At 48.5% G+C, this 15963-nt stretch overlaps 1 protein-coding gene across 2 annotated transcripts in view; it reads right to left on the bottom strand.

Annotated features, from left to right (window-relative positions):
- RAB6B (RAB6B, member RAS oncogene family) overlaps positions 1 to 15963 on the bottom strand; it is a 104505-nt gene that overhangs the window by 20192 nt on the left and 68350 nt on the right. For both annotated transcript variants that reach the window (XM_090051825.1, XM_090051827.1), the window contains exons 3-5: positions 12538 to 12591; positions 9568 to 9673; positions 3793 to 3904 (exon numbers count right to left, since the gene is read on the bottom strand). In XM_090051825.1, coding sequence (XP_089907951.1) covers positions 3793 to 3904; positions 9568 to 9673; positions 12538 to 12591 — 272 coding nt within the window. The remainder of the gene's footprint in view (positions 1 to 3792; positions 3905 to 9567; positions 9674 to 12537; positions 12592 to 15963) is intronic.

Below are 15963 nucleotides of genomic sequence, written 5' to 3'. Positions count from 1 at the left end.
GCTCTCCCTGCTTTCACCTGAGTGCAACCCCTAGCTCTGAGTGTACATGGGCATGCCATCCACTTTGTGCACATTCAGCAAGCCCTTTTTTGCTACTGGAATCAGGACTACATTATGTGTCCATCAGCGCAGCGCAGTATAGGTTCACCTGTAACTAGAATCTCTAAACTGCAGCAGGATCCTTTTCTACCTGCCCCCATTTCCTTAGTATGCTGACTATGAAAGACATACAGGGCATCTGAGGCAGTATGGGGGGAGGGCACTAACAAATACACTGCATTTGCATTTTTATTCCAGATGGGAATAAGAGGATCTATCACAGCTAAGAACTGTGACTATTCTCCTTTAAAATTCCAGCACACCTCCTTAGCGCTCGATATTGAATACTCAGAGAAGCCCCAGCTTGGGCATGAATGAACCTGGAGGCTGAATTCCCTCCTCCCCAGCACAGCCTGCTTTCTCCAGTTTGGTCTGCAGATCGATTGGTAGAAAAACTGGATTCTCCAGCTGCCTTAGCAGCCGTCAGATCAGAGCTCTCCCTCTAAATTGCTTTATCTCACCGGGGACAGCCTGCTGCCTGTCAAATCCATTCTTCTGATTTGAGTGACATCCACATTCCCTGGTTTCTCAGCTGCCTTCTGAAGGCTTGAAGAAATAGCAATGCCCCTGACCTCTTGTCAAGGAGAACAGGGGGGAAACAACAGAAATGGGGAGGCTTGTATAACTGAGCTTAAAGCAGCTCTTCATCCCTCTCCTCCGCCATAGAAAGGCTATGAGAGTGCTCACTCACTAGCCTCAGGAGTCCCTGCATCGGTTCTGTCTTTTGGCTAAGGGAAGTATGCCTCACTTGGACTTAGGGCTACTTCCTGGCTTCTGACACCTTTTCCCTGTAGAGCCGCAAATGTTAGCTGCCATTAAGGCCAGAGTTTTTCATGAGCGCAGCACTCACAATTAAGGCCACATATTCCAAACAGCTCAGCTGACTGTCTTGTATTAATGTGAAGGAACAATTTCACTCTGCAGCAGTCTTCTCCTGCAGCCCTTCAACCCTTCCCCCCTGCCAAAAAAAAATCTTTCTTTAAAAGGTGTTGGTTATGAATTATCTGTCTGCTTCTATCTGGCTAGTTCTCTGAGAACTAGACTCACCTACGTTCAGCAATGCTGACACAAAATATCGCTGAGGAGAAATTGTGAGCATAATGGCAGGGAACTGTGTAAAATGGGACTGCTAGTATAACAGGGAGAAGCTCTTGTGGCTAATCCTTCAGGCTCCAGGTTTATCCTGAAAATTACAGAAAAATAAGTGTGCATGAAACTGCTGTATTGCAGAGGATAGGGCTATGAATATGAACTTTATAACTGCAAGGAAGAGAGATGCCTCTGGGCCCCATTATAATACCTTCAGATACACCAGGAAATGTAGGCTGTTATATCAGTGTTACACTGGCATAACACTATTGTGTTCAATATAATGCATGAGCAAAGGAGGCCTTTTAGTCTCCTGGCACTGCAGTAACTAATGGACGTGAGTCACTCCCCCTGGTGTGGGGTACATTGCTATTGCTGCTGGTGGGGTGGGGACTAGACCTATAATAAGTGTTAGGCACATCCGTTATGTATCTTACTAGTTAGTATCTTCACTACTGGGGCAGTAGTGGATGGGACTGGATAAAGGGCAATGTGATAAGTGGGTCTAGCTTGGGATACAGCAAAGCCCAGATGGGATTCCCAAATGTAGCCCTGGAGACTTATCTCCCATCTTTACTGTGGCAGCATGTGCGCTAAGGCCCACAGTTACAACACAGTTGTGCCTTGACTATCCTGATGGCACAATATGGTTTGACTGGTGTGGACTGGAGCAAGTCCCATCAATGCAGCAAGCCAAATCCTGCTCTCAGATGGGTAGGGCAACATGACAACAGCTGTATTGTGGCTGGGTGCCCCAACAGACTGGCAAGTACATTGTAAATGGGATCTTTGCCTCTGGTACAAAATCCTAACTTCCCTGGCAGTGACAGCAGGAGGCTGAACCATAGGCTCCTCTGGGCTGTTAACATGGTGGGGACTGACTATTGTTTGGGCATCTCCTCTGCTCCCTGCCTGCAGCTGGCTGGATGGTTGCTTAGAGCCATTGAAATGATTTGTCACTTTGCCTGACAAAGCTGCGGGTTTCCTGATTATGAAGAGGGCCAGCACACAAGGGAGAAACCCCCCCCTCCCCTCCAACCTCTAGGAGCGTGTGCATGCACGTGTGTGGGGGTGTGTGTGTGTTTCTGGTGACTCGCCTCTTCATAGGCCCCTGAAACTCCAACTCTTTTTTTTCTCCGCCCAGATCTCTACCATGCTCTGTAGAGCCAGATCGTCCTTCTCCAAAATACGTGCTCCCACCAACCCCAATCCCTCTGCTATACTGTTGTTGGGCCCCTCTGGCTAGCTCTACCCATTCTCTTCCAGGACACAGAAAGCCCCATGTCTAGTCAGTAGAGGGCTGCTTTTCCATTCACAGAACTGTCATTCCCTACATCGGCATCTTTTGCCACATCCATCTTTGCCTCTCTTTCACCAGGTCATTCCTCCTGGCCTCTATCAAATTAATGCTCTCCTGTCAGCAACTTCTGGAGAACAAATTTTTGGGATTCAGCCCCAGATGCCTGAGAGACCTCTGGCACTGGAAACCACTTCTGGTTCTGCTTAGCATAGTTGCCTTAGTACAGTACCTCAGATGGACCAATTAGCTCTGTGAACATGGTGAAGCTACTTCTGGCTCAGGAGGTAGCCTGTGGCTGCTGCTCAACCCTAAAGCAGTGCAAACACATTCTCATGGCACTAGACAGCCTCATGCTGTGTCCTGTAAGCAGCCATGGCCAGTGCTATCACCAGCCTCCTGGGTGACCCTGTGCCTGTCACTTCACATCTATAAAATGAAGTTCATGATACGTACCTCTGGTGCTTTGCATTCTTTGGATCTGAGATAGATATTAGCAGCAGCCACAATTAGCAGTGCCCACTTCTAACCATCTTCACTTCAGCATTTATCATTTGGGGACCTCAGCCATGTGACTGGGTCACTGGAACCCTATACTCTACCTTGGAGCTAAAGATGTGGATGATTCGGGTTAAATCCAAGTAGGGCTTTCAAGACTGAGTTGGCAGCATATCCCAGAGATCAGTCAAACAGGTGTTGCTGCAGATAGGCTTACAACTCTTCATGCAAGATAGTCCTTCCTGAGTTGCTGACTCTTATGCCATAACAGGGAAGGCATGCAAGACAAGAAGGCTGTTTTACCTATGCTGCTTAATCAGGAGTTTGTATGGGGCTTAACAGGGTGACAGATGACAGAAGGCTTTTTTTTTTTGGTTGAATGAGAACATGGAAATCTCAGCGAGAGCATCCCCCACCTCATAACCTGGGCTTTTTAGGACCTCTTATCTCTAGTTACCCAGCACAGTTCTGTGGAGCACTCCATACTTTGGGTCCTGATTCTCAAGGACTCTCCTTCTGCAGAGAGCCATGAACTGTAAGTGCTCAAGTATTGCTGGGCTTGACTTTTTTTGTTGTTGTCCAGCAGCATCTCAGCAGCCTCCAGGGCAATGCAGAATCTATCCTAATTCACTAGGGTAACCCTGGGGTGTGATGTCACCAGCAAGGGAGTCAGTGATTTGAATGTGGACAGTCTTCCAACCAAAACGGGGGTGCTAATGGTAGATTAATGCTTCTGTGCTGTGTAATGCTTCCTTGCCCTGTGCCTCAAGGACCTCTTCACTTCCCTCCCAACCGTGTCCCTCATTTACCTCTTGTCTGCAAGGTCTGTCTTGTTGCCCACAAGCATGATGATGACATCACTCCCTCTTTCTGTCCTGACATCATCAATCCATTTGGATGTCTGCTGGAAGGAGTTGAGATCTGTAAGTGAGGAGACAGAATGATGCACATGGTTATGAGAAACATAATTTTTGCCAGTTGTTTAGCAGAGACAGACAACAGCATTTTCATGTGACTTTGGAGACTTCACGTTCAAGTAGGGAGGCCACATGGTTTCTGATAAAGCTGAAAAGAGTGTGGTTAGAGTACGGAGCGGCAAACCAGCACCCCACCCCAGTTCTGCCACTGCTGCTAGGTCTACTCTGCTGCAGGAATGTCACTAATTTTAGTGGACTGGCTCCTTTGTTTGATGCTAGTGTAACTGAAGCAAGAATCTGACCCGATGTAATTCCTCTGCAACTTGATTTATCTATGGGTTTAATCGTGCTTCCCGAGGGTGTAGTGAAGCTTAAACATTGAGCTCATTGAGCACCTTGCAGAGCTTAATGAAAGGCATTAAGTGCAAACTATGAATAGTAATAGCAACAGCTTTGAGTGTTCCCATTTAGGTCAGGCTAGAAGTGTGCATGGAGCTGGACACTGCTCACAGCTCAGGATGTGAAGGGACAGGCGGAGAAAGAGAACGCCAAGCCAGCCAGCTTGTACAGTGGGGAGGTCAGTGCTGATGGAGAAATGGCTGTACAAAGCTGACGTTACTTGTATGCTACTCTAGGTGAAATACTGGAGGATAAGGTCAGGATGGATCACCAGGCTGGGGAGAGGAGGAGCACTGACATGGCTCTCTTCCGGCTGGTGCAGGGAGTAGTCCCTTGCTCCTCCATCTCATGTCATCCTTTGATGATACCATGGGAAAGAGTAAAGAAAGAGGACAGTGAGCAGAGCTTGGGGCCACTGATGGTGCATCAGAAACCTCCACAGTGACACTGAAGGTGAAGTCAGGAGAGGAAGGGAAGAAGCTCTGATGAAGAGAGTGGGAAAAAGTTTAGGAAGTAGCAGAAAGGTGATAGAGGATGAGTACAGTGAGCCTGATGCTCCATGGTGCCTTGTCAAATTGTCTACACTTGTGCCAGTGATTGAAAGAAGAATCCAGACATTTCACACCTACCAGCATTGGCATGCATGTCTATCCAAGGGCAAGTCAGGGGAAATCAGACTCAGAGGTGCCAAGAGAAGGCTATTAACAGCTGTGGTCAGAGGAGACTGTTTGGAGGGAGGAGGCTGAGTTGCTGACTGGGGGTGGTGTCCAGGGAAAGCTGGAGAGAAAGGTTTCATAGACTCTGGAGTAGACGCTGTCTCAGAGAGCCTGGAGGAAGAAATGGAAAGGGCTGGAAGGCAGGGAGGGCTGAGTGTGAACAAAGGCATGTTTGACTGCAAGACAGTATCTGAGGAGAAAGAGAAGCGAGCAGGCTGTGGAAACAAGTCACAAGACCTCACTTTCAGCAACTAGGGTGGAAGGGCCAAGAGTGATAAGAGGCAAGGAAAAGGCATGCTTGGTGGACAGTGTTCATGTTGCCCATAACTTGTCCCTCTATGCACAGAGCTCTGAACATCACTGTCATGCCTCCTGCCAGCTAAACGCTTTCTTACAGTCCTGCAGAAATATGTCCCTTGCCTCAGCCTTTGACTCTGGAATCAGCAGAGAGATTCATTTGTCAAAGCACAACGCTTTCTATTATAAATGTAGCTTAATTGGGGCCTGCTTTTCCAGCAGGTAACTCAAGTTAACAAGCTATTCACAAAAGGCTGGGCCTGGTCTCTCTTCCGGAGCTCTGCTGTCCCTTCTGCCTCTCGCATTTCTCTCCGAGAACCCATTGCCAATTAAAGAGAGCTGAGATAGGAAGACGGCAGCTGAAATGAACTCAGGTCTTAGTCATGCCGTGGCTAGTCTTTCATAGGAGCAGTTTTAATGAGCAACGTGTTGCCGGACTATCTGTGTAACCCTGACACTGCAGCTAGCACTGCAACTGCCTCAGCCAGCAGACGCCAGCACGGCTGCTTCTTTGTCACTTTGCATTTCCACGGACATGAACATCAGCAACAACAAAACTGCATCCTGGTGAACAACCGCACCCAAACGCAACACAGATGAAAGTGCCAAATACCAGCACCAGGCCCTGCCTTAAAGAACAAAAGCGGCACAAATGCATTGGGGCTTGTTTTGAACAACTGTGATGGGGAACCACCTGCAAAGATCACTTACCGTGGAGACTGCCTGCTTCCTGGCCAAGGCAGACTTGGGCAAGAAGAGAGCAAACAGGATCAGGCCTGTTCAATGTTGGGCCTGACTCTAAAACCTTGTACCACCCTTCATAGATGTTAAATCAGGTAGAGGCTAGTTGAGCACATACACACCCACTGCAAACAGGTCTGTTCCTGGGTGCCAATTTGCATAAATTTGCCTGAGTCTCCATGTGTTTGTACAGTGTGTTGGCTGTTTTGTAGGCCTGTGCGAAGTGGCTAGTATTCGTTTTGGATTCAGATTTGGCCGATTTGGGGGACAGTGATTCGATTTGGTGATTCGAATCACTGTCCTGAATCGATTTGGCCAAATCTGATTTGGAGATTTGGCCACCGCCGAATTGGCCCTATCCCCCACCCGCTCTCAATGGCTGCCCCGCCCACTCTCCCAGTTCCCTGCTCTTAAAAAAAAAAGGAAAAAAAAGCCCTGACTCATCGGCTCCTGCACAGCAGTGGGGAGGGGACATGGGGGCAGGATTCAGAGATTTGGATTCAGAGGTTTGACCATGGAATCTGGCCGAATATCCTCCGAATCGAATCAGCACCCGAAGTTTTGCACAGCCTTACTGTTTTGTTCCACTTGCATCTAGATGAGCACAGGACCCAGATCTTGCCGTTTCTGAGGTGTAATACAGAGACCCCATTCTTCAGGAAAGATTTCTCCTAGTACCACTTGCCTGATGTTATGAAAGAAACCATCTCTGTTGGGTCCAAGTGGCTTGGACCTCTGTGGATAAGAGCTTTGTTCCCACTCCTTAAGGGAGCTGATATACTTCAATTTTTACATAGTATCACCTGTTTCTTAGGGATACTGCAGAGACCTAACACACCAGGAACTCTGCCAGCCTGCAGAGAGCTCTTTGCAAAAGTGCAAGATTTGCAGGTTTGTCCATTAAACGAGAAACCTGCATTTTCCTCAGGCAAAGGGGGAAAACTGCATTTTTCTCTGTTTCCCCATGGGAAATAGAAAACCCAAATCACTGATAATCAGCAATAGTTAATACACATCCTGGGGTCTGATTCTCCATTGCCTGTACTCTGTGCCATGAGAACATGCAGTGGAAGCAAGTTGGTACAGTAATGGTCTGCACCTAGCTTGCGTCAGGACATCACAAAGCACAGGACAAACCTGCAGAGGATCAGGTTGTGAGAGGAGTCACCCTCCTCTTCCTGTGGCATCACCACTCCCCCAATGGTAGCCTACACCAGGGAAGAGCTGGGATCTCCATTGCATCACTTGAGATACAGCCTCCCTGTCACTCATCTTTGGGACTCTGCCTGACTGTCTGCAGCCCACGGCGTCTGAACACAACGTGTAAAAACATGCTAAAAACAGCTCTTCTGTGACAGCAAACCTCTAATGCAATTTTACAAAAATAAACAAACTTTCAGCCATATGTGGTGTAGGGACATATGCAATGATGTTAGAACAAGACCAGCATTTTTTCCCTCTAAGTTTTGTATAATTCAGTCCATGAGCCAAATAAAATGCCATAGGCTGGATCCTCACTAGATGCAGTCACTTACATGTGTGCAAAGTGTGACAGTCTGGTCTGGTAGCACAATCCACAGCTGAGCTTGACTACACAAGTGGGAGATGTGGGCCCACTGGGCCAGCTCCTGGCTCAGCGTGGTGGTGGGCAATTATTTGGGCCTGAGGGTCACACAGGCTGTTTTGGTGAGCTGTCATGGGCCAGGTCAGCACCCTCCCTCCACCTCCTGTGCAACAACTCACCCAAACTCCGTATGTGGGATGGGGCCCTGGGCAGCGGCATTCAGGAGTGGCACAGGTGGACAAGGCCGGGATCACAGGGTGGGGTTGCGGGGCCGTGACAGTGCAGGGCCAGGCTGGATCAGAGCCATGATCTAATGCCTGCTCACCCTTGTGATGGGCACAGGTTCTTTGGGCAGAGGTGTGCAGGGAGTGGATCGCAGCTCTGCCCTGCCTGGGCCCCATGTTATCACTGCCCCAAGTTTGGGCCCCAGCCCCAGGCCTGGGCACAGCTCTCCCCCTTGCCAACACACCTTGTTTGAGTAGCTCCCCAGACCTACATCCAGGTCTGAGGCCAGAGCTGGGGCTGGGATCTTGGGGCAGTGACAGTGCAGGGGTAGGGTAGAGCTGGTAGCTACTACTTGGCCTCACTTGGGGGCTGCAGCATCCATTAGGAAGAGAGAAGGGATGCGAGCCTCACAGAGGATGTTCAGAAAGCTGAGGAGGGGAAGCAGAGGCAGGTGCAGGGGATGGCCCCATGTCACCATGGAACCCACCAAGTGGGGGGAACTTAGCCTCCCTCCTACCTCCTTTTACCCATCTTGTCCCCCAGACTGGGGTGCACAGCTCACAGGCACAGGTGGGATGACAGAACAAGGAGCAATGGTCTCAAGTTGCAGCAAGGGAGGTTTAAGTTGGATATTAGGAAAAACTCTCAGCAGGAGGTTGGTAGAGCACTGGAACAGGCTACCCAGAGGGGTGGTGGAGTCTCCATCCTTGGAGGTGTTTAAGACCTGGCTAGACAAAGCCTTGGCTGGGATGATCCAGTTGGGGCTAGTCCTGCTTTGAGGAGAGGGTTGGACTAGATGTGACCTCCTGAGGTCCCTTCCAGCCCTTGTTGTCTATGATTCTAAGCAGTGGTCAGGACTGGGCCAGGGGCTGGGCAGACGGGTGGCGCTGGGGCACCCCCATCCAATGCCAGCCTGCACCGCACCCTGGGATGCCTGCACAGTGATGGCAGTCCCGAGCCCCACCAGCTTGGCATGGGGCAGAGTGGCGTGGTGCAGGGGCAGTGGCAGGAGCCCCGGACACAGCTTCCCACCTGGTTACACACAGCCTCCACGGAGACTGGCCCCTAGCCCCGGATGCAGCACCCTCACTAGGGCTCCCACTGCTGCCACTGCCCCATGCTGCTCTTCTCAGTCCTGCTGCACTGCATGCTGAGCCGGCAGAGCTGTGGGCTGCCACACGGCCCTCCCGAACTGAACTGTGGGCTGGCACAGGACTGGGGTGCCCCAGTACTGCCTGGTGGGGCCGAGGGACCTGCTGTGGGCTGGGCAAAGATCATTCCATAGGCCAGATTTGGCCTGCCAGCACTAATTTGCCCAGCCCTGGTAAAGAGGTTTTAAATCTTCTTTAATACATATCCCCTCAGTGGTGTAACACCCACTAGGGGCTGAAAGTTGACACTGTTTAGATCTGCCCCAGGAATCAAGGGAATGCAAATCGATCCACCTACGTCTGCTACACTTCCCCCTTCCCTTAGTTTCTGCTCCGAGCAGAGCTTGACTGGCCTGGAGGCATGGGAAGCCTGTGCACTTCTGAGGCTAGTCTGAGCCAGATTCCCTCTCAGCTACACTCAGACCTCCCAGCTAGTCAGCTCCCAGTTCTGGCACCCTGCCTTGCGTTTTCCCCTTTCCCAGGGGTGTTTTACATCTGCGCTGGGCAGCTGCCTAAGCAGCACCCATCATGCCAGCATCAGGCACAGACAAATCAGGCAGACAGCACAACTTACTGGTGATATCGTAGACCACCACAGCCACTGTGGAGTCTCGGATGTAGCTGGGGATCAAGCTTCGGAACCTCTCCTGGCCTGCTGTGTCCCAGAGCTGCAACCGTACCTGCCGGGGCAGAGAGCAACAGGAGGAAACAACCAATCAGCCAGAGAAACAACCAGGAAAACTACATTTTACAGCTGTGCTACACTAAAAGGCTCCATAGCCAACCATTAATCTGGGATGAGATTTTTAAAAGAATCAGGGAGAGGTAAGTAGGGAAAGCCAGGCAGGTGCTCCCAGGGCTTGAGGGCCCCATACCTGCATGGGAATTCCCAGGGTATGCAGGATCAGGTCCCTGAGAGCTGCCCAGGGTGGCTGAAGAGTGCAGTCAGCACTTTCCTGCCATGAAGGAAATAGACATCCACCGCAATAAAACAGCCATATTTTACACTACCTTTTAGCACAGCTACTGCTGTGGGTGAAGAAGCGTAAAAACGTCTATTTGCCTGCTGTTTGTGCCACCATGAAAATTTTGATGGTAGCACAAATGTGATGTCATTGACACCTCTTTGTACCCTGAAACTGAAAGGAAAGAGAGAACCAGGAGATGTGTGAGTGAAGCAGGTGAATACAGGCCAGGTCTGCATGGCAATCTTACCACAGCCATCAAAAGTAAGGACACTTTAGGCATGTCTACATGAGATACTTAATGCGCAGTAGACTAATAACACCGTGCAGTAGTGTGCTGGGCAAAAACCGTGATAATATGCCACTGTGCAGCAGTTTTAGGCTCCTGCACATTTAATTAGTACTTCATTAAGCACATACTAAACTAAGTTAGCAGTAACTACTGCACATTAATGAATGTGTAGATGTGCCCTGTACTGCTCTGGGTAGAATACATTCTTGACTAAAAACAATATTACATGGTGCTTTTGGTTAGCTATTTAGCATGGATTTGGGCTAACTGGCCCATGCAACTGTGTCTGGTGCACTACACAGACCTCGCTATGCTGTTTCTGGTTTAGGGGGTAACCCACCCAGAGCATCATGTGTGCTTGAGGACACCAGCATTAGCATAATTAATTTACCATGCCAACAGGGCCACATATGCTGTTCACCCTTGGGAACTTGGTTTTGAATTTTTGATCACAAGCAAAGTCTGACAGGATTGTCCCTACCTGCTCCGGTCTGGAGGTCCAAAGCCAGCACTTAGAGCACTGGCAGGGTTGGGTGAGGGGAGCTTGCTTAGTGCCTGCTTAAAATCTGAAGGCTCAGTGCAGCGGTTTCATAAATCCTAAACTGACCCACAGCATTTTGAAAGGATTAGAAAATAGATCTTAAAAAAAAGATCTATATATATCACAGCAGTTGTATCTCCCCTACCCACCAGCTCACAGCTCAGAGACAAATCTCCTTAGATGTCTGAGGGCATCTACCAGCACCTTTCTGCAGCTGCTCCATTACTGAGATTGTGGTTCATCCGTGGATTTCATTAGGATGAGCAGAGTGTCTTTTGAAAGAGACCCAGCCCATTAAACCTAAGATAGATGCTTTTGAGTGCATTAACAGTGGAATAGGTAGGCAGAGGCTGTTTATTAATGAGCCTGCTGCTTCTCTCTCATTACATTGCACTTCCATTTTCTCTGACATTGCCTTCTCCTTGTACAAAATTTCCCCAAATCAATAAATCAAAACCTTTAAATAGAGGATTTTCCTCAATTGCTATTTTATGCAACATCTGCGAACTGGCAAATTACAGGCCCATGGAGCGGGAGACTGCCCAGTGGGGCAACCTTTTCTTTGTGCTGAACAAGCCTGAACAGCCAGGCACTTCCGACTGCCTTCCTAGGGTTCAATTGCCGAGTTAAGCCACTGGATCATATAAGGAGCACTGCAGAGCCAGCCTCCCCCATGGGGACTCTAGGAGGTATTGTACACACCCCTCTGTGACACAGACTTTCATCCTTTCATTTCCATTTGGGAGAGCCAATGGTGCTAATGACAAGGAGCCAATGCATTCAGGGAACATCAGGGCTGTAAGTGGGATCAGAGCCTATGTGAGAGATAGAAAGGTGGCTCATCCTTCCTGCCATGTGTCCCTGGGCCTAAAGTAATAGCCAGATTTGTGACCTCCCTGCCTGAGCCATAGTCCAGACTAGGGGGTGATGCTGATAAAAGCCAAGGGGAAAAGAACTGGAAAGCGCAATCCAGCCGTTTGCCCCAGGAAAACATACCTACTGCACACTGCCACATCCCTGTGGATGAAACAGCCAGGAAGAAGCAAGGGCATGTCTTTGCCTTCCCTTTCCCGTTTTGGGGCAGTTTGCATCCTGGTGGCTCAAGGAAGGAGCATTTCTCTCTCTCAGGCACAAGGGCAGTGCCTGTTCCAAACTCTAACACAGGGTGTGAAATTTGTGTGTGTGTGCAGGAAGGGGAGACTCTTTGAGCCCTCTTCCCACACGGGACAAGGGTAATGATATGGAAGGAGCAGAAGAACAGCGGTCTTGGGCATCTGTGGGAAGAGCAGGGATGTCATTCTCCTTTGGGCATCACATGCTTCCCTCGAGGGGAGCAGGGCAGGAGTACATGCATCCTTCTAGCTTTTTTTTTTTTGGAAAAACTGAACTGTATTGACTTAGACTCCATCTGAACAACACTGCGAGTCATGGATTCAGGTTCCCTGGATGTCCTGAGGGACATCAGTTTGGGGCCCAGATCAGCTCTTCCAGAAAATGTCCCTAAACCTAAATGCTCAAGTAATTAAAGCAAATAAAGGACCCAACAGAAAAGGCATTTGGTTAGAGTCAGCTCCAAGTTCTGTGAAAGCCCAACCCTGAGCACTGTGAGTGTATTTGCTCTAGTAAGTTTGGCCACCTTGGAAGGGATCTAACTAGTGCATTTCCTCTTCCACTGGGTCTGTACACCCCTTCTTTCTGCACCGTCAGACTGACTAGGTGAGTGGTTCACCAGCTTCTGCTACTTACTGTCCGATCTTCCAAGTACATGGTTTTTGATAAGAAGTCGATTCCGATCGTAGCCTGTAAGAGATGAAGAGACAGGGAATGAGAGGAGCAGTAGAGGGTATTTGGGGGCAGTCAGGCAGGCAGCATTTTAAATTATATGTTGCATGGACAGCAAAGACCTTCTTGCATCAGAGCTGGCACGAGGTAAGGTAATCAGTGCCCCTTCTTTACATTTGCCGCTCTTCCTGAGTCTAGCATGTGACTGCAGAGCAGAGCTGGGCAGAAAACTGTTTTCCCAACCTGCACATTTGTTTTTAGATTTCAAAATGTTTTCCTGTTCCAAATTGGTCTGAAAAATCAAAGTCTTGAAATTTTGCAAACTGAGAATCTCTGTTGAAAATAAAGTTAGCGTGATTAAAATCCTTCATTTTAAAAAAATATATATTTTTTTACTATACTTAGTTTGAAAATCAAACCCAGAAGTGATTTGGAATTTTAAAAAAGCCTGGATTTTGTCATGTCTATATTGAACATTTTTGAAAATTCTGAAATACCTTTTCTAAAAATGTCAAGTCAAGAAATGTATTGACAACAATCCTTTCCTTTGGGCAGTTTCCATTTCAACTCATGCTCATTACCAATAACATTTTTTAAAAAACCGAGTAAAATAATTCCCAGAGACTTTGTGATAGGACCTCATAAGTGACAATCTGCACCTTGTTTCAAAGATGGGTGTACTTGCACACATTACAGTGTGGGGAAAATGTCATTGCATGAGACATAATAAGGTGATAGAGCTGTCAAGAGGGATTATCAAACATCTAGGCACCAAGCCTGCTATTGATAAAGTGTCAGGGGATTCATAGTTCTGAGGAAACTCCCTGGATTCTTGGACTTGTAGACAGGATCCAGGGTTGCACCATAACTTTAAGGACCTCAACTGAGCCTTATGTCAGGGCCAGACAACTTCTAAGCATTGGGGCTCTCCCCTCCCACGCAGGTGGCCCCCCTTTGCAGCCCTCCTCCCCAGCTTGCTGGCCTTGGGCTCTCACAGCACTGTGGCCACTGGGGCAGGTGCAGGAAGCAGAAGCCAGAGGTGAGGCCTAGAGACCCCAGGTGCTGGAGGGAGCCTGGGGACTGCTCCTTGAGAGTTGCATGGGCTGCCCGTTGCACAGCCCTGCCTTAACTGACCAAGACAGGACTTTAGCTGCTAAATGTGGAGTCAAAGGTGCACCTTTTGCCCCCAAATTTGAAAATTTGGTCTTACGTGAACTGTACCAGAAACACAAGCACTCATGCTCTGCAGGCATTAAAGGGCTACAGTCCTGTGCAGGACCCACGGAGAGCAGCGCCATTATGTACATGTCATAGAAACCTTCCTCTGCTGGTCACGATCTGCACTCTGCCTGCTCTAGCAGAGAAACACTTCACGGCTGAATCTGAACCCAGGCCCCAGAAACCTCTTTTAACGCCTCTTTTAATGTCAGCATTGTAGACAGACACTTTAAGAGTTTGCTCACCTGCCCTCCCCTCCCCTCCTCAGGGCCTGGACCTGCTCCCCCAACTCAAAACCCTCTCACACAGTTCTGCAAACACTGGCTTCAGACTAAAAGAAGTATTGAGGGGCCTGGCACCCAAAGCTTGAAAGAGTGCAAGGAGTCTGGGCTCCTTTTGTTGCTATGCTTTAACAATTTGATGAGGGTGAAGGGATTAAAAAGCAGGCAAGCCAGAAAAGTGACTGATTAGCTCAGTATCCTGACCTCCCACCCCCACCTGTCTCATAGAGGCAAGTAACCTAGTTTCAATGCTCTAAAGCTCAGAGGCACTCAAATATACATCACTTAAGAGGAGCCAACTGCCAGGAGAACAAAGCACATGGGGGTGGAAAAGCAGGGAGGACGGCTGAGGAGAGATGGACAGATTATGTCATTCCAACAAGCTGCCAGCTGAAGAAAAGAAAGCAAAGATGAGAGGGAGAGAGATGGCTGGCCAGGAGGAGAAGGAGAGGGGGCAACTCAGGCCTACCACCATTTTAACACAACCTTGTGGCACAAGGCCTTGGAAGAAAGAGTGAGAGTGAAGAAAGAAGAGAGAACAGAAACACTGTTAAGCTAGCAGGAATGGGCACATTCAGAGGGTATATTAGGTGGCAACATCTCGTCACCAGACAGCACTGAGTACGTAGCAGGGCTGGTGCAATACAGTAAAGCCCTCTTAACTGAAACTTGTTGAGATCTGAAACATGGTAATTAAGTGATTGTTCTTATTACTGGAGGCTTTCAGGAAGTGGAATACATTGTCTTCCAGGACATAGTCGCTTCCCCCTTAACGAATGGCTTTTAAAAATAAGCATAGAACAGTGCTTTAAAAAATGGCAGTATTGTGAAAAAGACTAAGTTTGTGACACTAACGGATCAGGGAAACAGTCTGAAAAGAGCAACAGGCCATCCAGGATAAAAAGTGCATTAGCAAAACATCTGTTTCTCACAGATCAGGACTGGGCTGCAAATAGCACCCTTCAAATGGCCTGGTAGGACCATTTTTGCAGGGTGTGAGGATGGTGAAATGGCTGTGCCTGACCTCTTTAGGAAGAGGGGGTGCCATTCCTGTAGGCCAAATTCAGCTGGGTCACAATGAGGATGCAGTGGTCTCACCATCACTAGGGGCCTGCTTCAACCATTTTCATTCTGGTTGGTTTCAAAATTCAGCCTTGGAATGGGATGCGTGCATGCAACCCCAGGCTCTGTTGTGATTCTTATGTGCTTAACTACAGTGAACTGTAATTATACCTCCTCACATAGATAAGCCACCATAATAAAGTCTGAAGTATGAATCTTTGTGCTAATTTGCATATATTTTCATTGGATCCTTTCCTTTGGAAGACATCAAAATGAATTGAAACGTGCTTCTGATCAGCCATTGCCTAGCAAATGGCACCAGCCATTTGTCGGAAGCTGCAAATGGACTAGAGCTAAGTCCATTTCGATAAGATTTTGTCCGTACGTTTTGCATTAACTGTCAAAGGGAAGTGTCGTCGTCAAATCAATGCAAATCAGCATGCAAATGAGGCTGGCAAAACTTAATAAGTTTCCAGATTGGCAGTGTGCTCTGGTAGGGGAGGGGGACATCTGCGTTTGAAAGGTTTCGAACAAAATATGCTGTGATCAAGGCTTGTCCTAGCTTAAGGCAACAGAAGAGAAGCACCAGACAGAAGAGAATATGATGCGGGGAGATGAGAAGTCTAAAATAATTTGACTGTTTATTGACCCTTGGAGAACCAAATGATTTATTCCTCCCTCTTGTCCCACATGGTTTCCCCACTGAAGCTGAACGTCTCATGTTGAGCAGAGGCTGATGCTGCCTTTGTACAAGCAGGCTGTTCGTTAACCTTTCCCCAAGCTCCCTCACCCTTTGCTGCCCAGGAAGTGATTGAACTTGCTGAGTTTT

The sequence above is a fragment of the Crocodylus siamensis genome, chromosome 6 (genome assembly GCF_052110815.1).
Source record: "Crocodylus siamensis isolate JL-2025a chromosome 6, ASM5211081v1, whole genome shotgun sequence".
Classification (NCBI taxonomy): Eukaryota; Metazoa; Chordata; order Crocodylia; family Crocodylidae; genus Crocodylus; species Crocodylus siamensis.
This window is presented reverse-complemented; position numbering and strand designations above follow the sequence as displayed.